The sequence below is a fragment of the Caloenas nicobarica genome, chromosome 10, assembly GCF_036013445.1.
Source record: "Caloenas nicobarica isolate bCalNic1 chromosome 10, bCalNic1.hap1, whole genome shotgun sequence".
Taxonomy (NCBI): Eukaryota; Metazoa; Chordata; class Aves; order Columbiformes; family Columbidae; genus Caloenas; species Caloenas nicobarica.
In genome coordinates this window covers 23,245,409-23,268,740 of record NC_088254.1, presented here as the reverse complement: position 1 = coordinate 23,268,740, position 23,332 = coordinate 23,245,409, and the positions used below count along the sequence as shown (strand labels likewise).

At 42.4% G+C, this 23,332-nt stretch overlaps 1 protein-coding gene across 2 annotated transcripts in view; it reads left to right on the top strand.

Moving 5' to 3' along the window:
* Window positions 1–23,332, top strand: part of CTDSPL2 (CTD small phosphatase like 2) — a 40,251-nt gene that overhangs the window by 10,736 nt on the left and 6,183 nt on the right. For both annotated transcript variants that reach the window (XM_065641543.1, XM_065641542.1), the window contains exons 2-8: window positions 7,879–8,087; window positions 12,100–12,238; window positions 14,350–14,499; window positions 14,960–15,175; window positions 16,158–16,236; window positions 16,509–16,620; window positions 17,508–17,594. In XM_065641543.1, coding sequence (XP_065497615.1) covers window positions 7,896–8,087; window positions 12,100–12,238; window positions 14,350–14,499; window positions 14,960–15,175; window positions 16,158–16,236; window positions 16,509–16,620; window positions 17,508–17,594 — 975 coding nt within the window. In that variant the 5' untranslated portion in view covers window positions 7,879–7,895. The remainder of the gene's footprint in view (window positions 1–7,878; window positions 8,088–12,099; window positions 12,239–14,349; window positions 14,500–14,959; window positions 15,176–16,157; window positions 16,237–16,508; window positions 16,621–17,507; window positions 17,595–23,332) is intronic.

The following is a 23,332-nucleotide window of genomic DNA, read 5'->3' as shown; positions in this document are numbered from 1 at the left end:
GGTATCTCTGCAGCCACAAACCACCCATGAATGAACCTCTTACCACTTGAAAGAGATGAGCCTTTATAAAAAGCTATTAAAACTTGATAACTCATCAAACCGTTTTTAATTTTTTGTGTAATCGTAACATGTTGCCGTCATGAAATATACTGCTTTGAAATTGGGTCCATCTTTTTGAAACACCTTTATAAGTATCAAGAATACTCTTCCATGATTTTGCTACATAGTTTCTTCAGCGCTTCTAGTGAAAAGTATTGTGTGCTCTGTCATGTGTAGAAGGGACAGAGGTGACAACTGTCGTATTTAAGTTAATTTGCATGAAGTTTGGCATTTAAGTTAAGTTAGGTCTTCTCATTATCTAGAAAATTCTCCCAAATTATAATGTAACTGGTTTGTAATGTAATAAATTGAACACTGTCCAGAAGACTTGCATTGCTTTGGAAGGTGGCGTGGCCCTTATTCTGTGCGATTCCTGGTGGAGGGGTTTACTCCTGGTACTGGGGAATGATTTGAAAAAAATCCAACCTCCATGTAAGCTCACAGGTGATATTAGTACTTTTTGTTCTTGCAGATTTCTCTGTTTAAAGATAGCTAGATACAAACGTGTGGGTGGAGTGCGGAGACGCGTGGGCTTCAGCCGCCTCCATCCCATTGGGGTTTAGTGGCACAGCACGTGGATCCCTGCCCCGTGGGACAGGGGTGCAACCTCCCTGCTCATGGACTCGGAGTTGCCAGGCACACAATGGCAGCAGGTTTTGCATGGGTTTTTAAACAGTGTAAACCTGTACCATACAGCATCCCTCACAGTAGTGTTCGTAGTTCTATAGCTCCTGCCTTTTTCTCCAGCATAAGATTCCCCATGTAAGGCACTAGACAGTCGCTGTCTCCTCACTCAGCAGAGCAATTCCCTGCTTGTTTACAGGGCTGTATCTGTGACTTTACCACCATAAAGTTATTATTTCATTACATCTCACCCATTTTAAATTGGCAGAGATACGTTAGGCCGAACTGGAGGCAATTAGCTTGTGGCATAAGTGAAATTCAGGGTAGAATCAAAGAAGAATGGAAACATTGTAGTGTGTATGTAGATCAGTTTGGGCTCACACAACTTTTGTTGCTGTTGTCAACTTGTGTTTATTATACTTTATATCATTGGTATATCGACCAGAAACTCCCTATAACTTTGCATGGAGTAGCCAATGAGCTTTGTTTTATTCTTGTGGATTTTCCACCCAAAATAAAATAGGAAAAAAAAAATAATGAAAGAAAATAAAGTGTGTAAAACAACCTCATTGTGATGGGCTCAGACAGGTACCCAAAACTCATTTCCATTAAGTTTTTGAAACTGAATGGCATTCAAGTTCATAATGTCTTAATATGATGTTTTTAAGCTTGTAAGTAAATACATAATATCACTCACAAATTAGTAAAGCTGTTTAAACTTTAGCACTTATTTTCATATCAGTTTTATCTCAGGCTCATGCACAAATTAGCAAATTAATCTCAGAGACTGAAGTTTGTAAGAATGAAGTTTTCTTTGCAAGAAATAGGCCAGAATGGGCTATGAAAACATCAGGTTTAAATCAGCATGTGTATGTAATGGAAAATGTTTAGTTTAAAGCCTGTATGGACAGTGGCTGATAAAAATCTTGACTGTGATGACATTTTCCCCATTTTTAACAACCGTGTTGGTTGATTTCTTATTTTTCATTTTTAAATCAGGAAAGCCAGGTGTGAGCACAATAGCAGCCCCTTACAGGGCAGAGAGCACAGCTTAAACTATTTTTAAAGGTTTTGAAGCTGTATAGTGCACCAAGGAAGAATGTTTTCTAGGACAATAAGACTCATATTATAATTTAAAGAGGTTTTATCCTACAATAAAAATAGTCTGCTATTTTTAAGGCCAACGGAGCAGCCAAAAATGTTATCTAGCCTTTTAAAAGGTAGCAAGCTGACAAAGTCCTGTGCAATATGTGATTGTGGTTCTGATCCCACAGGGAGATTATGGTGAGGCAGAGCAAGATTAGGTTTGCTGGTGAAGTTCAGCAAAATGCAGCTCTCTTGGCTGTGTCGACCTTGCAAAAATTATCAATAAGTTACTCCATGGCTTCCACAGTCCAACACAGAATTACTTGGGCTTATTCATCGTCTTGATTTTTTTTGATTGTTTGTGTGTGTGTTTGGGGTTTTGTTTGTTTGGGTTTTTTTAATTAAAAAGATAACTAATATGGATGAGATGAACAATTTAAAAAAGTAGCTAATGAGGATTTTTTTGAGGTCAGACAACATCCTGGCAGGTCTGTTCAGGAAGTGTTCAGCAACCTGTCTGTACCACGGGTTGGAACCAGAGGGAGATGACTTCCAAAAATAGGCTCCCCCTGTCCCAGCAGCGTGGATTGAATGTCCGGAGAGCCTATATGCCTAAAGACAGCTGGGCCCTTCCAGAACCTGAGCGAACGGGGCTGGGTCGAGCGGAGTTTCTTATCTGCTCCTCTCAGACTTGAGTACTGCAAACTTTTATTTCAGAACCTCTCAGCTCTTGGTGAGCTCTGCCATGTCTGAAGCTGAGGAATGTAAAATTCTTGGCAACACCAGAGATTCTAGATAGTGTCTTCCTTTGGCAGCAGACTTTGGGGTTCAGTTCTGAGCGAACTCTTCTGTGATTAACCCAGCTCTCCATTTGCCGTTGTTGGTTAGTAGTCTGACCCAAACTGAAAAGACTGAATTAATTACAAGTGTGTACCCTCAGTTGAAAAGAGAAAAATATCTTGGCCAGGAGGGGATAAACTTTCAGTTCCAGATGCATATAGTATAATCAAAACAAAGCCTCACTAGCAGAGCCATGGCAAAACAATGGTGCCTAGAAATATGATTGCTAGAGCAGAAAAATATAGTAACAGAAAATCTATCTTCTGTTAAGGCTAGTTATACAAAGGCACCTTCATTCTTTGGCAAACTCTTTCTAAGAAAGTGTTTCTTTTAGGGGAGATACTTAAGCTTTGGGAGGCGGAACTACAAATGTGAGCCTGAGGAATCCTGGTTCAAACAAGGACTGAGCCCAGGGGGTTGGGCATGATTTTGTTTCACACTGAACTGACTTAGAAACCTGGGAGATGTGGAGGAGAAGAAAAGGTGCTTGCAGTGAAATACGGAAGATGGAGAGGTGCCATTTGCATTGCATCTTTGATGGCAATAACTGCCAGCTACTGTTGTGATGGAACTTGTGGTTTCTTTATACATTTATCCAGGTTTCAAAACCAAGCACCAACATTTGAATAGTACATATTGTGTGTTTTGCTGATTTAATAAATCATTGTGTTTTTATTTCACTTTTACCTACAGTATACTAGCACTGCTTCCAGACTTGTTTGAATCATGGTTTCCTAGTTAATAGTTGTCTCTCTAGGAGGCAGTTGCAGAAAAACATGCTTGAAGATTCGAGAAGAGCAACAAATAATATGGTATGTTGCAAAATATTAAATACATCAGCTGGAATAACATGGAATTGCTGTCATTTTCTAGGGAGGGAAAATAAGTTGGTTAAAGAAAGGCCAGGAGTCTTTGAGAGGGAAAAGTCTCAACATCTTTGAACTAACAAAAAGCATTTCCTTGACGTTTTAGGGCGTTAGGGCCCTGTCTGGATGAAAGACTTTATCTAGAAGTCAGGTTCCGTGACTTTGGTGTGAGTCCAGACAGGTATATCATTACGCTAGGGCTACCGTCTGTCCCGTATTTCTCTCTCCCAGCAGGCATGGGCTTCTCAACCTTTTGTCCCTCTCCCATGGCGGCTCGGGCTTCTTTGTACATTGGCTTAAGATCTTGGGTTTCTTGAAGGCATCACTAGTAGCACATGAATGGACTTCAGCCAGCTCAGTGAACACATCTTCTTGTTGGGATGGTTCTGCGTCACATTGCAGTAATGAAATGTGCTGATGAAATATGACTGGTATTATTTGTTTAAAAGGACATGGAAGAAAACATTTGTCCATGATTCCTCTTCCTGTGGATCTGCCCACTGTGATCCAGCTTTCACATCCAGAAATATTTGGATGGAATGACCACATTTTCAGCAGTGAGGTGCATTATCTGAGCGGGTGGCAGTGGGACACCCAACCTGCACCGGTAGCTCACGCGCTCAAACCCAGGCAGCAGTTGTCACAGCTGTTAAATCTGGTGACAGGTCACAGCTTTGTGCGTTGGTTATGTGTCCGTCTATATCTAAAACATAAACAGCATGCATTGACACTTTTGCTCAAAATCTAATAAAGTAAAAAAAAATCTACTACCTTCTTGGCTTTGTGTGAAAAATGTTTCAAGAAGCGCTGTGGAAGCAATGCAGGAAGAATATTGTGGTTGTTAAAATCAGATATATTTCACAAAATTTTTTAGCGTGCGTTGTTTTGCGATATGAATTTTTCATACTCTCTGGTCGTCAGCTCCGTGATGGCAAAACCTGGGGTATGGGCTTGATCCAGCCTATAGCAGCAGAGCTCTGTTGTGTCAGAGGTGCTGAGGATCCCCAGGCAGCTGCGCAAGTTCCGGCCTTTCCTCCTCTCTTCCCGTGTCGCCCCCCAGGAGAAGCTCCGTCCCCTCCCAAGGCCACGGCGGGAGATCCAGGAGCATCCTGGGCAGCACATTGGAATGCTGGAGAACCTGGCGAGATAGGAACAAAACAAAACAAAACAATCCCCTGATGTGTTCCTGTTGCTCACCAAGTGATGGGCCTGAAGTGTATTGGGTTGTCTTAGTCCTCCAGAGCTCTGGTGGTGTTCAGGCTTGGAATGGAGAGTTTTCAGGGGTGGCAACTTGGTGTTATTACTATGAGCCAAATAAAACGTAGAAATCGTTCAACCCTATAATTTTAAATTTTCATGTCAGTTATTTCGTCCTGTTGTTCATCACTATTGTTCTTTTACCATCTTAAACTTTTTCCTGTATGAAAAAGCCTTAAACCCTGTAATTATATGTGCCTCACCTAATTTTTCTTTTAATAGTTTTGGGAAAAATAGATAAAAAGGTAGTACCATATGGGGAGGGAAAATAAATCATCCCTAACTGAACGTTTCATGGAGGTATGTTCTTATTTAGAAATATGAGTCATTCCCAGGAATTTCTTTCCTGTAGGTGCGCTGTACCTGTGCCATGGAATAACAACAGTATTTAGGGGTAGCCAGCCTGACAACGTGGTGTGTGGGGACTCGGGGAAATGGGGAATTTATTGCAGCTGTAGCTTGTACAGCTGCTGCTTTGAGTAGCTCCTTCATTTCTGACTTTCCTGTCTCACAAATTGTTTAATGAGGATTCCATTGAGTCCCTCTTTGCCGTGTATTTCTCTTTTGAAGAATGAGGTTTTTCTTTTTTTTCCTTTTTTTTTTTTTCTCTTCCCCCCACTTTCTGGGTTTATTTATAGACATAGAAGGAATTCAAGAAGGGTTTTCTGAGTTTGAAATATGATGTGTATATAGTGCGGAAACATGGCCTGAGTCTTTAAATTTTCAGTATATTTGCTGTTAATGTATTTTGATAACTTTGGGTTCACAGTGTTGTGGTAATACTTTAGTATCAACTTTCCACAATGTGAAAGAATTACAGTCTTGCATGGAGAGAGGATTTTGAGCTGCAAGCTCCTGAAAGAGAACCTGCCAAAAAGAGGCTGGAAGTACAGAACTTGCTGAGGGTTGTGTGGTGTACTCCCCCCAAATCTCCCTGTAGGGCTGGCCGGGATGGGACGGGACGGAGCGAGATCCTCGTTCCTCCGGTGTTAGTCGGGCTCCTCGCCGCCCGCTCCCCCACCGCACGGGTTTGCGGAAGGAAATTCAGGCGCATGTTTAGACTTGATTATTTTGACTGCGAGAGCGTGCTAAAGATTGTAGTCTGGTTTATGCTTGTTTCAGAAGAGCAGCACAAATCTAATTCAAGTAAAAACTGTCCGCTGCCAAATGCATCAGGCATTAGGAACGTAAACTTCTGTCATTGAGAGGGTTGTAGGTAAATGTTGCTAAGTCCAGCAGGGATATTTATAACCTGAGGCTTGATACCCAGGATGTGCGATGAGCCAAAGAAGCCTCTGGCAGTGGTGTGCAGATGAGTCGAATGGTTCCTCTGGATAAATACGTCCTCACCACTTACAAACATTACACTGGTTCATCTTTTGTCTGCCTAGTGTTTGTTTCAGTTCTAGAAAAATCAGGCAACTTGCAGTATAGCAAATTTTAATATTTTCCTTCTCCAATTGGCATTTCACTAAAGTCAGTCTTTTTTTCAATGTTTTACAATGTTGTCTGATTCCATTTCACACACATTGTTTTTAGTACGGTCCCGGCTGATTCCTGCTCAGGAAATGGCAGGCAGCTTCCATTGCTCACCAGAGCAGTTCCAGAGGCTGCTGTTTTGTCAAGTCACATTGCAGGATGTTTTCTAGTTTTTCAGAAAGTCACACTTTAATGAATGTGGTTTACATCTTTGATTATACTCAATCCCATTATTTCAGTGTTCAGTTACTGAATTCCCAGTTCCCCAAGGTAAGCGGTTATCCATTGTCAATCAAACCTTGAATTAGTTCCATGTAACTCTCTTATCTTTCAGAGGTTTTTGAACTAGGTAACCGAGAATTAAGAATCTTACTTGCGTATATGTTTATATACTCAAAATATATATTTTATACATAATAAAAATATTTCACTCTAGACAGTACCAGTTGAGTACTTTTTTTACTAAGTCTTCTAAAAATAATGTCAGGAGTTATGTTATTCTTTGTTAAGTAGAACACCTTTCATTTGAGAGTGAGATGCACCTAACTATGAACAAATGCAGCTGTGTACACTGTAAAAATAATTCTTGCAGTATTTCTGTGTTTGTGAAATCACATCCTTGCCACCGATGCCTTTTCCTAAACAACATAGCTGTTGTGACATGACTTATATTTTAAATATTATGGATTATTTATTCTCTCTATTCAGCAATAAGATATATACAAAATGAAAAGCAGATAGCAATCCCTAGTGCAATAGGCATACGCTTTTCTTTAAAAAAAAGCGCCTTTTGTTATGACTTCAGCTAGGAAATGCCTATTGCTGTCTTACCGCTATTCCTGTGCATTACAGCTCAGATGGATTTCTTGCTCCTGACCCAGTACATGCGTAGTTTTAAGCACACGAGTCGTCCCAGTCAACCCAAAGCTGAGCTTTGGTCAGCTGAAGAGGGCACGTCCGTCCATCCAGAAAAGTGGTTACATTTGGGCACCAATATGATTGTAGCAGCAGTCCGGTTGAAGGTTGGAGATAAACGGGACAGATTCTCTGGAACAGCCTTTTACTCTCCTTTAATAAATATTGCCCTTGCATGAGTCTTCCTGGGGTCTAATCTTGTTCCCAAATCCGGGTGGATTGGAGATCAATCTTTGCTTCCTCCGTTGATCCTCACTCAGATTGAACGCAGAGTCTCACTTATGATTTCTTCTTCTGTGAACATGACGCAAATTCAGCTTTATGCCTCATCTCAGATTTAATGTAGAGACTTCAAATGAAGTCTGGTGGGGAACACAGGGCTGGGAGGGACTGCCCAGACCACGGGGGCTGGGGACAGCAGGACAGTCCTCATCCTCAAAGCAGGTCATTGTTTGTTGGAGGGCTGTGCAAACACCTCGTTGATCTAATGGTTAAGATGTGTCCATGGCCAGATTATAGTCATTTGTTCTTCTGCCAATGTTGTGCTTTGACTTAAACAGCTCTTCTCTTCTATTTAAATGAAGCCATCTAGATGGATGTAAAAGCTCCGTGCATCAGAACGCTGTCAGCGTTATATAATTTTTTTAATTCATGATCTGAAGCTTAATACATTTCTTCAATGACTAAGTATTCTTGTTTTTTCCTTTTATAGCTTTACATGTGGTACCCATGAAAATGAGGCTGAGAACGCGGAAAGCTTCTCAGCAATCCAATCAAATCCACACGCAACGGGCTCTGAGGGCAAAGAGGAAACACTCGGAGGTGGAGGAGAGCGTACCTGGGGGCGGAGGAAAACCGCAGAAAAATGAGACTGGCTTGTTGTCTTCAATCAAAAAGTTCATTAAAGGAAGCACAACCAAGGTACACCGGCAGTGGGCTTCGTCTTTTGTTTTTTAATTGAGTCATATGCAGTTAAATGGGATTTAGATGTTTCTATTAAGAATAAATGAACTTGTGTAATGTGGCAGAAGCAAAACATTCTTGTACAGAATTAGAAGGCAAGAAGTACCTGTGATAGTTGTGTCAGGTAACAGATATTAAAAAAAAAGGCAGACTTTCAAACCCTATGCGAGTCGTTTATAGTTGTATTTAAGACAATCCAATAAATTACAGGATTTATTACCTTGGTATTTCTTTGTGAAAATGTTGAGTAATAAATTCAGTAGATTTTTAATTTCAGGTTTAAGGATTCTTTCAATCTGGGAATTACCAGTATTGGCAACTAAGAAAAGCAAGTCTGTAAGCATAAGCTGAATATTTTTAGCATTTTTATTCAAAATTATTTAGGAGTCCATCAGTCAATAAAGGTCTAACCTTACAAATTCAACCATCAGGAAATGTGCCTGCTCAGTGGGTTATTGCAGCGAACGCTGCCCCCGTTAAGGGATCACATTCAAACACTGTCAGGGCTGAACCGCGAAACCTCGTCTGTCTTCATCCACACACAGATCTGAACTTCACCAACCTTTGCATGCTACAATTTATTGAATGTATGTTTTAAAGGTGAAATCTATCTATCTATCTATCTATCTATCTATCTATCTATCTATCTATCTATCTATGACTTTCCTAGACTGACTGTAACCCTGCAATTGCTTCAAAAACCTGTGGTTTTTTTTCTGTAAAGAGAGGCCAGTAAAACAACCAAAACCAACCAAACAAAAAACCCCACACACCAACACACACAAACCAAACCACAACAAGACCCAAACCCATTTCTTTCAGTCCCAGCACTCCAGATATTGACATTATGTAGCTGTAAATTTTAAAGAAGAGTAGCCAAGAAATCATAACTAAATTAAAATGTATCCCAGAATAACTGTATGCTAAATAAAGCTATGGTATAAATTCAGAAATTTGGGGGGGGGGTGGACTAAGTGTTGAAACGATAATTTTGTAACAAGCTGAAGTTGAAATAATTGTAATTAAAGTAATGGTATATTCTTAAATTGTCGAAAATATAATGAAATTTATTATTTCATGGCGTGTGTTAATTACCTATCACAGAAACACTGAGGTACCGACAAAGAAATGGTTCAGTAAAAACACATTATTAAATCCGCTTACCATTTGTTTTTCATCAAACTGGGACAATTAATCCATTTTACATTCAGCATCTATATTGTAGCATAGCAGTGCAACATTTTGGCTGCAAAACCACTGCAACAAAACACTGAAATCTAAGCAAAACATTTTACACTGGAATTTTTAAGATAAGGGAAATATGTCTGATTTTCCTTTCAATTTCCTTTGTCTCTTTAAGGTTTTGTTAAGCTTCTCTCTTCCCCTCTTGTCTTCCTCTCCCAAATCTCTGAGTTACATTTCATTCTTTTTTTTTCCTGATAGTTTTATATATATATATATAAAGAATGTCCCCATTTTGGCCCCGATTCCTTCCCTGTCCTCTCCTGCGGCTGTGGCAGGACGTGTGTGGCTGCGGTGGCATTAGCGGCAGGACAGTGACAGTGCCGGGCTGGCTGCCAGCCTGCTGGTGACTTAACAAAGTGGTCCCGTGGCTGCCATGGAAACCTCCGACTCCAGAGATAGTGGATGTGCACAGCTTGCCCGGTGGTTCATTCGTGGGTACGCTAAAGCCTGGGCCACCACCGGGCTCTGATGGATTTACAGCAGTCAGTGGCTTTGTCACGAGTATATCTGGACAGTTTTGATCACAGTCACAGGTCATCTGTGTGATGTTGTAAGGATGTCGTATTAGAATTATTCCTTAGACAAACGAAACCTGAAAAAACCTTAAAGCTCTTCAGTTAAAATACCAGAGACTAAAATGTGGCTCTTTGAGTGTGGATGGTGGTGGGTCTGGTCTGGAGGGCGCTCGCTAACTCAGGGCCCCTGCAAGCCAGCAACAGTGTGGAGCACACAGTTATCGTTGTCATTTATACAGTGACAAATCCAATATACCAGAGGAACTGGTGCGTGTGTGCGTATAGGAAGTACTATGAAAATTTTTTAATGTTAATGTCAGAAATATTGCAGAACTTGCTGTTGCAAGTTACTCTAAACTTGTTCGATTTGGCGGGTTCTAGCACTGAATTGACTTTGAAAGTGTTGTCATTAATTCTAGTCTCAGTTTAGGCCATTCCTTAATACGTACATGGTTTCCGAAAACAACCCAAAGGCAGCCAAAATGTTTATGTCGGTGTGACATTGCCATGTTCCTTATGGCACCATTATTCATAATAATAGGTTGTGTTGAATTGATCAGATCATTCAAATACATTATATAAATACATTGAAAAGATATCTTTCATTCTATATCTGTGCAATAAAATTTTCAGCGCGTAAACCAAGTAGCTCAATAACTTTATATGTAATTCCACCTCTGAACTGTGTTATCTCACATTAACACCACCTGGGCACAGCAGCGTGAGCTTTCCCAGCGCGTGGCGGTGGCTCCTCTGCTGGTGGGAAAGGGCTCTCCAGACTCAGTGAATTCTTCGTGCCTCTGCCGACACCATCAGCCACGTTTCCTGCTTTCATCGTCATTTTTGCAATGTTTCTGCACTTGTTTTCCATAAAGCAGGATGAGAATGCAACTCATTTTATGAAGGCCAATGGGTAGCTTTTAGAAGTTGATTAATTTCTCTCATTCCTTCCTCGGTGTTGACCACTTGAACAAATGACCTAGAAGATGAGATGCCTCACTGTTCTTTGATCAGTTCAGTGACCCATCTGTTTTCTCTTGTTATATGGATTTATGGTATATACAGTATTATTAGTTTTAGTGGCAGTAATTAGGTTGTTCTTACCAAGGCTGTTGGTCAAGGATATTGGCAGCAGGAGGCTTTTGGGATCAGTGGTGTTCACTTGTCCTCGGATATGGATGTCGACACATTTCCGTGTTCGTTAGTATTTCTTTTAGCTATGATACTGGTAGCGTGGACTTCAGATTAATTTTTCTAAAAGATCTATTTGCTTTTTTTTGGAGCATGCAAACTGCTTTTCTCTTTTCTTTTTTAAGATGTGGAACTGCTGCTCCAGAAGGGTAATATTGTAATTCTAAAACTGAAATTTTAATTAACTTTGCTACGGTCTGTGGCCTTTTTATTTATTTGGATATTTAATTCAATTTATTTTGCATTGCATCACGCCTTACATTTCAGTGTACTCTCTCTGGTCATGCTTTAGATTTCAGATTGCCATTTTATGAAGTTGTAGTAGGTGCTTTGGGGAAAGAAGAGAAGAAACCTGTCTTTAACATGTGCCTACACATATAGTCATGCACAGAAAATATGCAAACATGTTTGGTTCTATGTCATTCATGTGAGTGCCACAGGGCAGGACAGTAATTTACTTGAAGGTAAGAAGAATCATAGGGTCCTAACCCCTGTTTACAACATTTTTACCAGCCACGTTTTGCCGTGTATTATCTGATCTGGATGGAATAGCAGCAAGTTACACACTGCAATACAGTTTAACAAGCCGCTTTATGTAGGCAGCAGGGTGCAGAGTTTCATGCTGGATATTGCTGTACAGTTTACATCCTGTATATTTAACAGGCAGAGAAATCACGTTGCAGATAATTGTCTTTCCATTTCCCCAACCCCATAGCACTTAAATATTTATAAATGGGCTATCTAGTGAAACAGTACTTAAAGGCAGTTTTTCTACTACAGAAGTTCCAAGTACAGTTTTCTTTCCTAATACTTTGGTATTTACCTCGAGTTGTGTCAGTTTAAATGAGTTTAAAATTCCAGCTGGCCAGCTACTTGTTGCATATTCTGCATCTGGAAGTGGAACAATAAATGGATCTTTTGTGAAACTTTCCCTAACAGCTAACATTTGCTGGTAGTGTTCCATGGAGAAAAGAGGCGCTCTTCAGTATGTTTCTTTTTTCCCCTTTTCCTATTTTAAGGAAGAAAGAGAAAATCCTGCAAAGCGAAGTAGAATTGAACGGGATATAGATAACAACTTGATTACATCCACACCTCAAACAGGAGAAAAGCCTAATAAACAGATCTCTCGAGTACGGCGGAAAAGTCAGATGAATGGAGGTTTGTAAATACGCTAACCGTATGTTGTTGCAGCGGGTGGTGATTGAGAGGTCTTACTGCTGTTAACTGGTACAGGACATTCTTCAGTGGTGGAGGCTGTGAAGGGGTTTGTGATTGACTTCAGTGAGAACAAGGCTGAACTGATAGCAGCAAAACAAGATTTCTAAGACTGAAGCAACAGTTACATTACTTCTCAGACACATCCACTGGATCTTTGTAAGAACAAGTTGGAAATGTGATCATGACCAGCTATTTTGGAACTGATTTAACTTTCTTTTTATTTTCCTAAAAAGCCAAGGATAATTATTTGATTTAGCTCTTCTCTCCTTTTCTCATAAAAGAATAGTGAAATATGACTTCCCAACTCATGACCTTTGTGGAAGTAACCAGGTGTCCTTAGATACTGAAAGCACTTGTCAAACACATAGGCAGGTTTCTGTGATAGTATCATAGGAAAGTTTGGATCAAAAGGGACCTTAGGAGGTGACCTGGCCGGTCCCCTGCTCCGCAGCAAGTGGGGATCCAGCTGGAAGCCAGACCTGGCTGTGCAGTTAGATCAGGCTGCTCCAGGCTGCTCCATCCTTTAAGGATGGAGATTTTACAACCTCGTTCCAGCATCTGACCACCTCCCTGTGAAAACTGTTTCTTTTTTAATATCTCTAATACTGACATGATAAAATGGTCAATTAATTTAAAGTATCAGCTGTGGTTCTAAATATGACTTAAACCCCCATTTTTTTGGACTTCTTTTCTGAGGAAACAGGACTTAGGTGATTGTGCTGCCTGTCAGTGTTCCTTCGTTCCCCATTCCCCCAGTGACTCTGGAATCCACTGTCTGGCTTCTGCCAGGTTTATCAGCAAGGCAGAGGGCTCAGAGATCTCATAGTCCAACAAGGTTTGCAACATCGGTAGCTAAGTAAAGGACAGAGCTCCAAGTGAGTGACTTGAGCGATGGCCACGGTGTGAGAGAATCACCGCTTGGTCGCTGCCAGATGTCTGTGTCACACATGGCTTTAGGAGGAACCCCTTTCCCAGTGTTTGCTGTTATTGAAGGTGTTTTCCCTCCTGGAGAGGTAACAGATACGCACCCACTGACAGTGTGATGCACGCAGACAATGCTCAAAGATGAGAGACAAACCATTGACTTAAATCTGGTGACTTGGAGATCCGCACCTAGAGCACACTGAACTGGTGTGACCGTCACACCGCGTTCTGGGTTGAGGTATTCTGTATTAGCGAGGGCGCTGAGGTGCAGCCGGCACACCCTGCGTTTTCCATAGAAGCGCTAGCGGTGCGAAGGGCTCGTGCAGCTCCAGCAGGCTCGGCTGCCAGAGCGCTGCTGGGCACGTGTGCTCGGTGTGCATTCCGGATGGACACACGCTGCGCAGGCTCCTCACTGGGAACTCAACAACTTCTCCTGCATTTCAGTCTCAGAACCGTGTCTTGGATCTCAGCCGTGAGATGGCAAGTTTTAGGTCTCGGATGTGTACTTTATGCGCAAATTTATAGAAAACCTTAACTGTTACGTGTTAACATTTTATAATGTGGAGATTTATTTAATTCTATGTCCTTTGTTACCTATGATGATAACTAAAAATTATTTGACTTCATAACTGTGTTTATGCGTAAATGTGTGTGGATATGTGGAGAATAACAAACTATGGGCTCGATCTGGTGAAGGGTGGAGGTTCAGGCACTGGAGCTGCTCTGCCACTTGCTCTTGTTTCCATCTAGTGGAGTCCCCCTGCTACTGACATTGACTGTTGGGAGAGGGCGCAGTGTCCTCACCCCTGTCTTCCGTTGGCAAGCCCGTTGGAAGGACTGAAACTTCTATTGTTTGTTAATCTAGAGCATACTTTATAAACAATGAGTGCTTCCTAATTTGAAGTGTTAACCTTAAGATGGTGTTGAAAATTGGCATTTTGTTTTTATGTCTATACTAAATTGCTAGCTTATTAAAATAAATTAAATGCTTTTGCTATTTTTTTTGTCAACTGAATTGAACCATGAGCAAGAGTGGTCTTTCCTATAATGAAAATAATGACAACGAGAGGATGTAACTGTGAAAAGCAGAAGCATGGTGGTAGACTTCCTAAACTTTTTTTTTACAGAAGCTGGAAGTTACGAAATGACAAACCAACATGTAAAGCAAAATGGAAAATTAGAAGATAATCCTACCACTGGCAGCCCCCCACGAACTACCTTACTGGGAACCATATTTTCTCCTGTTTTCAATTTTTTTTCACCAGCAAATAAAAATGGTAAGTATTATTTTAAAAGCTAGTACTGCTAAAGCTAAGAACGATAGGTTGGTTTGTTTGTTTCTAAGAAAAAGCTGGTTTGAATGGTAGTACACAGACCAAGAGTAACTACTACCAAGTAAAAGGCCTCCTTAATACTTGGAAGGGTTGATCATTAATAAAAGAAGCAGTGAGTTTATATGCATCAGAACATTTGTTTCATAGCTGTAAATAGCTAGTGGTGTACCTTTTATTAAAAAAAAAAAAAAGAAAAAATTGATATTAAGTTCCTTGTGCCAAACATAAAGACATTTGTCATGGTCTTCATTTTGGTTCTTGTTTTTGTAACTTGAATCAAATAACAGCCATCTTCAATTACTATGAAACCTTTTTTGTGTGTGGTTAATAATGACGACCAGCATTCTGCTGGGGAGCTCAGCTTAAGGGTCCTGGCTATGAGTGCACTGAAATCTTCCTGCAGGAACATCAGGCTCAGATTCTCCAGGCCAAGCTGTTGAAGCCGAAGAAATAGTCAAACAGCTTGACATGGAGCAGGTAGATGAGATCACTACAAGTACTGCAACATCGACCAACGGAGCAGCGTACAGCAGCCAGGCAGCGCAGCTCAGATCCGCCGTCAACAACGGCCTGGAAGAGGTGGAGGAAACAACTGACCGGGACCTGCCACCGCTCACGGGTAAGAGACGTGGGCTTGCTTGGGCTCGAGTAGTGGAGGTGTCTGTGATTTGTACTCTTAGGAAATCCTAGCACCTGCATTTCGTGCAAGTTAATATTTCACCTTTGCTTGGGGCATGCAAACAGTATTAATAGTGACTTTTGTATTCAATAGACAAACGGGTTTTAGGCACCAAAGACACCATTTTGGCAAGTCTCGTCTGTTCCCGGTATTACTCAGTTGACCTTGTAACATTTCTTCAAATGAAAACAAAGATTCCAGAAGAATTTTTATTAATATCAAACCTTGCCCCACCTCCCACACATACTAAAAATGCCCATACTAGACTTGCAGATCACAAAGAGAAATGTGCAGCATTTCGATATCTTGCATTAGAACAACATGGTGAGGTGAGTCAGAAACATACAGATCCTACATTGATTTTCCACATTTTCTCCAAAAGACTCATCACACATATTTTTTGACAAAAATTGTATCCACAACATTCGGCTTCTCCTCTCTGCGGCTGGGCAGCATTAAATTCTTACCAGTGCTCTGAATGCCCCCAGGACATTCTGTAAATGGTGCTGGGGGTCTGAGGTCTCCTGGCCGTGGAGGTGACCGCAGGTCTGCTCCAGACCTCCTGGAACGTTCTGGCATCAGCAGGGCCCCTCGGTCACTGCAAACCGCTGGAACGTGCATCCAGTCCGTCCCCCCAGGGCTGTATGGATGCCGTGCTGTGTCACGCGGGCACTGCCGCTCGGCCACGCTGTGCCGTTCTGTGGGTGCCGTGACGCCGGGCGCCGGGCCGGCTGCTGCCGAGCTGCGCAGGGTGGCACAGGGGAACTCAGGGCTGGCCTGAAGGGAGGTTCGTTTGCACTGTTGTTGGAGGCACTCGAGTATCAAGTGCAAATTTTCACTTTTAAAAACTGCACTAATAAAACTAGCTCTTGTGGTTTTTTGTTTTATTTTTTTGTTTCGGTCAATTTTCGTTGAATTTTAGCACCAGTATCTCCAGACAGTGGCTACTCATCAGCTCATGCAGAAGCCACCTATGAAGAAGACTGGGAAGTCTTTGATCCGTAAGTGCTAATGTTTGTATGGAAAATTTATTGATAATGTGGGGTATTGGATTAAGACATCTTTATTTAAGTTGGAACAGTTTTATGTTATGGTAGTGAGTTCCAAATGCTGTTACCTTAAAAAAAAAGTGTATATTGATGTGGGGTTTTTTTCAATTTAAAATACTTATTTCTTGTGCAGCCTTAAATATTTGAAATATAAAATTGAACTACAACATTGCCAGTTAAATAATGTATATGCATTTCTATAGCAAAATCTGAATTCTTTTCAGATATTATTTCATCAAACATGTTCCACCACTAACAGAAGAACAGCTTAACAGGAAGCCAGCTCTTCCACTGAAAACAAGAAGCACACCAGAATTCTCATTAGTTCTAGACTTGGTAAATATCTTTATAAACACATAACTAAATGCAAGGGTCATGTAGCATTTATTTTATTTTGTTTGTTGCTGAAATTAGTAATGTTTGCTTTAAACAAAAAGGTCTTGTTGTCTGTTACACAATTTTTAGTATTTTTAGTTGTAGTCTGCATTTAAAAAATAATAGTGGCAAGAATAGAATGCTTGCTGTATTTGTTGAATACTTAACATCCCGTTTTTAAAAATAAAAGGCATTACACTTTTCATTGTCTCAAAGAAAGAGTTATCTGTCTCCATAAAGCTTTCCTAAAATGTGGGAAAAAATAACATGTAATAAATAGGAAAATTCAGCTTCATATGTCTTGCATCGAGATTGATCAAGAATGAATCTTTTAATTCTTAGAAAATTCTTATTCTTAGAGGGCACAAATCCACTTTTAAAAATATTAATAGAAAATATGTATGTCTTTATAATAATTTATTTTAGTCTCTCAGTTTTGAAAGTTGTTTCCGACCCTGTTAATGAGGTCAGGAACATTATTTTATCATGAACAGTATTGATTGGTGTGTCCTCTAGTGGTCGCGTGAATGGATAGAGTGTTCAAACTGACAGATGCAGGTTGGAACTGAATAACAGGATAGCCTAAAAAATTAAAATATCTTCTTATAATGATGCCCCTAGCACACAATTCTAAATGAAATTTTTCGAAAACTGCAAGAATAATGAAATGCATAATTCATTCTAAGAATTCTTCTTCAATCTTGACAGCACTTGCACTAAAATAAGTTTTCCTGACTAAACAAACCTATGTTAAAATGAGCATAAAAAACCAGAAAGCTACTTCTGTTTTCAACACTCTTGTCACAATCTTATCTTTCTTTTATACCATCTCTTATTCTTTTTACCAGGATGAAACATTAGTGCACTGTAGTCTAAATGAACTAGAAGATGCTGCACTCACTTTTCCAGTTCTTTTTCAAGATGTCATTTACCAGGTAACTAGTGTGCATAGAAAAATATGTACCTTTTAATTTTGTTTAACGTATGAATTCTTGCTGCACGTATTTGTTATCATCTTGTTTAAAGAGAGATAAGCAGCTGCCTGGCATTTCACAGCTGCCTGGGTGATAACCTGCAGGTGTCACACTGTGCGCGGTGGCTTGTCCTGTGTTAGAGATCCTGTTCATTGCCGCCGCGACGCCGTGGAGTCGGTCACCGGCTCCGGTCGCAAACCTCACTGCTGCGAGCGTGGGAGCCGTCCTTGTCACCGCGATCTGCCAGCACTCCTGGCGCCTGGAGTTCAGCTGCAATCATTGCCCAGGGGCAGCTTCTCACCGACTTTTCACTTCCTTCCCTTCCTTCCCTTGCAAGGAAAGCCAGTCCGTGCTGATCGCTCCTTCCCTCGCAGGGAAAGCCAGTCCGTGCTGATCGCTCCTTCCCTCGCAGAGAAAGCCAGTCCGTGCTGATCGCTGCTTCCCTCGCAGGGAAAGCCAGTCCGTGCTGATCGCTCCTTCCCTCGCAGGGAAAGCCAGTCCGTGCTGATCGCTCCTTCCCTCGCAGGGAAAGCCAGTCCGTGCTGATCGCTCCTTCCCTCGCAGGGAAAGCCAGTCCGTGCTGATCGCTGCTTCCCTCGCAGGGAAAGCCAGTCCGTGCTGATCGCTGCTTCCCTCGCAGGGAAAGCCAGTCCGTGCTGATCGCTCCTTCCCTCGCAGGGAAAGCCAGTCCGTGCTGATCGCTCCTTCCCTTGCAGGGAAAGCCAGTCCGTGCTGATCGCTCCTTCCCTCGCAGGGAAAGCCAGTCTGTGCTGACCGATCGGTCCTCTCCATCCAGCAGATGTCTTGAGAGCCTGGTGGTGACCAGCACTGTCTCGATCCTTAGCCTTGCCATGCGCTTTGCCAGTGCCCGTTCTGCCTCTTCACTCCTAGAGAGAGTCTGCTGGGTACTTTGAGTGATTTTTTATTGTCTTATGGAGACTGCTGGATTTAGGTTTTTGTTCTGCTTTAGGAGGTGCTGTTAGTTGTGTGTGTTTTACCTTGACATAGCATAGAGGAGCGAGCGTGGGAAGGAGAACTCTCTTCCTGCAACTACCCAAGAAGCTGCACTGACCCAGGCTGTTGTTCCCAGGTCCTTTGGTGTGACGTACCTGGGAGTGCAGCTTCCCCACCATGTAGTTCGCACCATATCGGACCTCACTGTAGTATCTTTGGAGAATGAGCCACTCATCAGGCACTTTAAAAGGCCACTTGTCCAGGTACTTTTCCTGATTTAAAAGAAGATTTTCTTCACTGTTGCATATAAAAACCCTTGGCATTGCAAAAGCTGAAATAATTTTTAAACGTAGGTTTGTCTGATCTCTTATTTGGTGACGCCCGTGCACAGTGTCACCCAGGCTGAAGTTGGAAGGAGCCTTAGAATTAGTTCTTTGAAGGTTCTTGACACTGCTAACAGAATCAGGAAGATTAAAGCTTCATTTTTTTTCCTTCCTTCTCTTACAAGATTACAGTATGGTTTGAGTATTTTCTGTCTATAACTGTGATCCTTTTAGTGATTTTATGTTTATGCTGAGATCTATCTGGGATTTTGCATTTAGGAAATGGAAGTCAATGGAAAAAGTGGCTTACGAGATTTCTAAAACTTTATTTAATGGCATTGTACCCAGTACAATTACTATGTGGGTCCTGGCTGAGTTTTCTCGTAGCTCTCTCTGTAGTCTGGGCTGGTTTTGCCAAGGAGCAGCTTCTTGCAGCCTTGAGAAGGTCGGCTGCTGCCTCTCAGCACACTCTCCTGATCACTATATTCCGTTTTGCTCAGTTCTTCAGTGGAAATGCATCTTTATGGATCTATCACAGAATAATTCCCTTTGATCTTTGTGATGCTTGAAGGATGTTCTGGAGCTCCATCGGTCAGTCGTAGGTGATGGGGCGTAGTGTTCCATGTATTCTGTCTTGCTGTCACCGATGAAGACCTAGATGCTTTACTTTGTTACGGCAGTGGGATGAAATAAACAATACTTGTGAATTCTGGCTCTCCCTTCTAACCAGCTCCACTCTGTCTGTTCCTCGGCAGTAACAGAAGAGCCATCCAGCTTTGGATCTGAAAGCCAGGAAGCCGTCATGTATCTCAGGCAGCATCCAGAGAAATCTGGTCTTAGGTTGGGCAGACAATTTTAGTTCAGCAGAACCTCACGAATTGCAATTCTGGCCCTTGAAGAGCCACAACCGGCTGCACTTGAGGCCGCTCTGTCTGGTTAGGAGATGATCTTCATCTTGAGTCACTTCAGACATGGTTCACTGGGAAATGAGCTGGGCTCGTTTAGCTGGCAAGCCCAGGCTGCAGCCAGGCCTGCGGTGTGTGGGGCAGGCTGAAGGGAGGCGGCTGCACGCGCCCTCGGGCCCTGCGGCAGAGCCTGCCGAGGGCTCAGCGGGGAGCGGGAGCGGTCCCGTGGCTCTGGCGCAGCTCTGGCGCAGCTCTGGCACTGCTTTGGCGCAGCTCTGGCGCAGCTCTGGCACTGCACTGGCGCAGCTCTGGCGCAGCTCTGGCGCTGCACTGGCGCAGCTCTGGCGCTGCTTTGGCGCAGCTCTGGCGCTGCACTGGCGCAGCTCTGGCACTGCTCTGGTGCAGCTCTGGCGCTGCTCTGGCGCAGCTCTGACACTGCTCTGGCGCAGCTCTGGCACTGCTCTGGCGCAGCTCTGGCGCTGCACTGGCGCAGCTCTGGCACTGCTCTGGTGCAGCTCTGGCACTGCTTTGGCGCAACTTTGGCGCTGCACTGGCGCAGCTCTGGCACTGCTCTGGTGCAGCTCTGGCACTGCTTTGGCGCAACTTTGGCGCTGCACTGGCGCAGCTCTGGCGCAGCTCTGACGCTGCACTGGCGCAGCTCTGGCGCAGCTCTGGCACTGCTCTGGCGCTGCTCTGGCGCTGCTCTGGCGCAGCTCTGGCACTGCTCTGGCGCTGCTCTGGTGCAGCTCTGGCGCACCTGTGGTGCTGCTCTGGCGCTGCTCTGGCATCCACCAGGTCCGGCGGGTGCGGGGCCAGCGGGGCTCCTGCTGTGCTGCAGCGTTAAGTGCAGCTTCACGTGGCCGGTAAACTGAGCCCTCTCTGGCGTTCACCTTGTGAAATGATGGCAAATCCTGAGAGACAGAGATACATCACAGGTATACTGAAAGTCCTTGTTGGCATTCCAGAGACTGGGACACCAAGTGGAACACACATCTTTGGGGTTTTTTAATGCATGAAAGGAATAATCTTTCCTTCCATTTCCACCTTCAAAGAATTAAAGTCCTTTGTATTGTAAACGAGGAAGACATTGAATGACAATTTTGATTTTGCACATTTAGATTTTGTTGCCATTGAAACAATGGGATACGATGGTCATTTGGATGAGGAAAAGCAAACAAACAAAACACCAAAAACCTTTGAGGGACTTTTTATACATGTTATGCACTTATGAGGATAAATCATTTGAAGTAGATGATATCATGGATCTCTGACAAACTTTCAGTAACTAAAAATGGAGAAAATTATTATTATTAAACCTCTATCTGTATTTTCAAAAATTATCTGTCACATTAGATCTGCTCACCCGAGTGATAGGTGCGTTTTGTTCTACTTTGGTTACTTAATTCTTCTCTTTGGTTACCTGGGGTTCTGTGTCGGCTCCTTGGAGCTGTGTGTAATGATGTGGTTGTTTTACATTATGCCAGAATGTCACAAACCAGTAAAAACAAACCAGTGAAACTGCCATTGATATTATTGTTAAATTTTATGTGTGTGTGTATAAGCTGTGACTAGAAATACATATTCTACAGAGAAATTATTTTCCCTGGATTTCTTCTTTACATTCACATGTGAACTTCTTAGAGAAAGACAGATATTAAGATAGATATTGTATTAAGATAGATACACACTTATCCCTGCCTGGCAGTAACCTAAAATAGAACACATTACAAAGATGCTGCAATTACCCACAGGCTAAACAAACTGAAAAATAAACCCCACAGGGCATGCACACGTGAGGAACCCGAGCAACCAGAACTGTTCTCTCATCTAATTGAATGATTTCTAAAATTCTTTTAACTGGCCATTGTGACCAATATAATTCAATTCAGATTTAAAAGGAACAATAAATTATATAGAAAATGGTTTTATTTATATTAGTGGCAGCTGAAATATCAACAGATAGCTTACTGCTTTGGTTGCCAGGGGAGTTTGTAGGAGACATGTTGAAGAGGCTGTTTCTGAAATAACATCTGTGTTTCTTCTGTAACAGAGAATAGGCGTGTTCATTTGACATCAAGCTCTGGAAGAAACCTTAGAACCAAATATAATCCTCTTCACATACCATTATTAGCAACTATGAATCTTGTGCGCAGTGAAAACACTCAAATCCTTTCTACGATTTTTAGTTTTGAAGAGAAAGATTTAGGTCGCGATAAAGTAAATATTTACTCAGGAAAAATGCTACAAACAGAATAATCCTTTTGGCATTTGTAAAGAAAAACTCACCTCCCCTTAAACTCTGGGTTCCAAGGAGGGAGATTTGCTGGTCACATCGTGCGCTTGCTAGATACAGAGTGAGTGCTTTGCACTGAATTTACAGCAACTTGGATGTTATTTAGCGGCTGGCTGCAGCCTCTCCACACCGTTCTCGGTAGCCCATTTGATCCTGGATTTGCCAGAATGAGAAGGGAAACGCATATTGTCTGTGTGGTCGAGGAATGGGCCTTCACATGCCAGAACCAGAGATCCTGTTCCCAGACGTGATCGGATTCTCTGCTTTTGGTGACTATTCCTAGTGCTGGCGGAAAAAAAGAAAACTGAAGTGTTGCTGTAGTACCTCTGCAAACTACAGTCAGAACTTCAGACACTTTAGGATAGAAACAAACAAAGGCTTTGCCAAATTTTAAGCTAAATCATGAAATTTGCATTGGTTTAGAAATATGTGCTTCCTTTAAAGGACTAAGATCTATCGCAGCACGTGTTAACAATATGAAGTTTTGTATTCACTTAACTATCCCCCTTTTCTTTTCTCCTTGGTCCACATAGAAATTTGATACAATTCAGTGCAAGTCATACAGATCCTTTGTGCAGATTTACTGTGATCTGAAGGTGAATTTAAGCCTGTTCCTAACTGGCTGTTAAAAAATCGATGAAGCTGGAATTACCGTGGTTGAAATAACAAGAAGTTCAGTATGCGTCCTTCTCTTTCGGGATATTTTAGTGGCTGTTTCCTCCAAACTGTGTAAGTCTAAGTGTGGGCGGTGAGCAGAGCATGAGCTGTCGCGGTCCCCGCCGAGGCTCGGGGCAGCTCAGGGCTGTGCCAGACCCCCCAGCAGAGCATCGCCCAGCGCCAGCGGAACTGGTGCCACGGGAGCAGGACGGGCTGGCCGTGTACTGCACAGCTGCCAGCGCCCCGGGCTGCGGCTCAGCCGGCTGGGAGCCCGCTCAGCCATTCGCAGCTAAAGCAGAGGTGCAGCAGTCTCCTGACTTGGGATCTCTTCTCAGGAGCCTACAAGTTTTTGCAGAGAAGAATTCATGTGTGTGTGCAGTTCTGTGCTGCTGGCATTTGAATTTATGGAAATTTGGAAACAGCTGAAGCCTTTTCTTTTTATCGCTTCTGACAGCCCCATATTCAATGTGTAATTCTTAGTGGAAGAAGGTTATGAAGAAGATTATTTAGTTTATGTGCTGGCACACATTACCTAGTAATTGAACTGATGGTGCCCAGCTGGTGAAA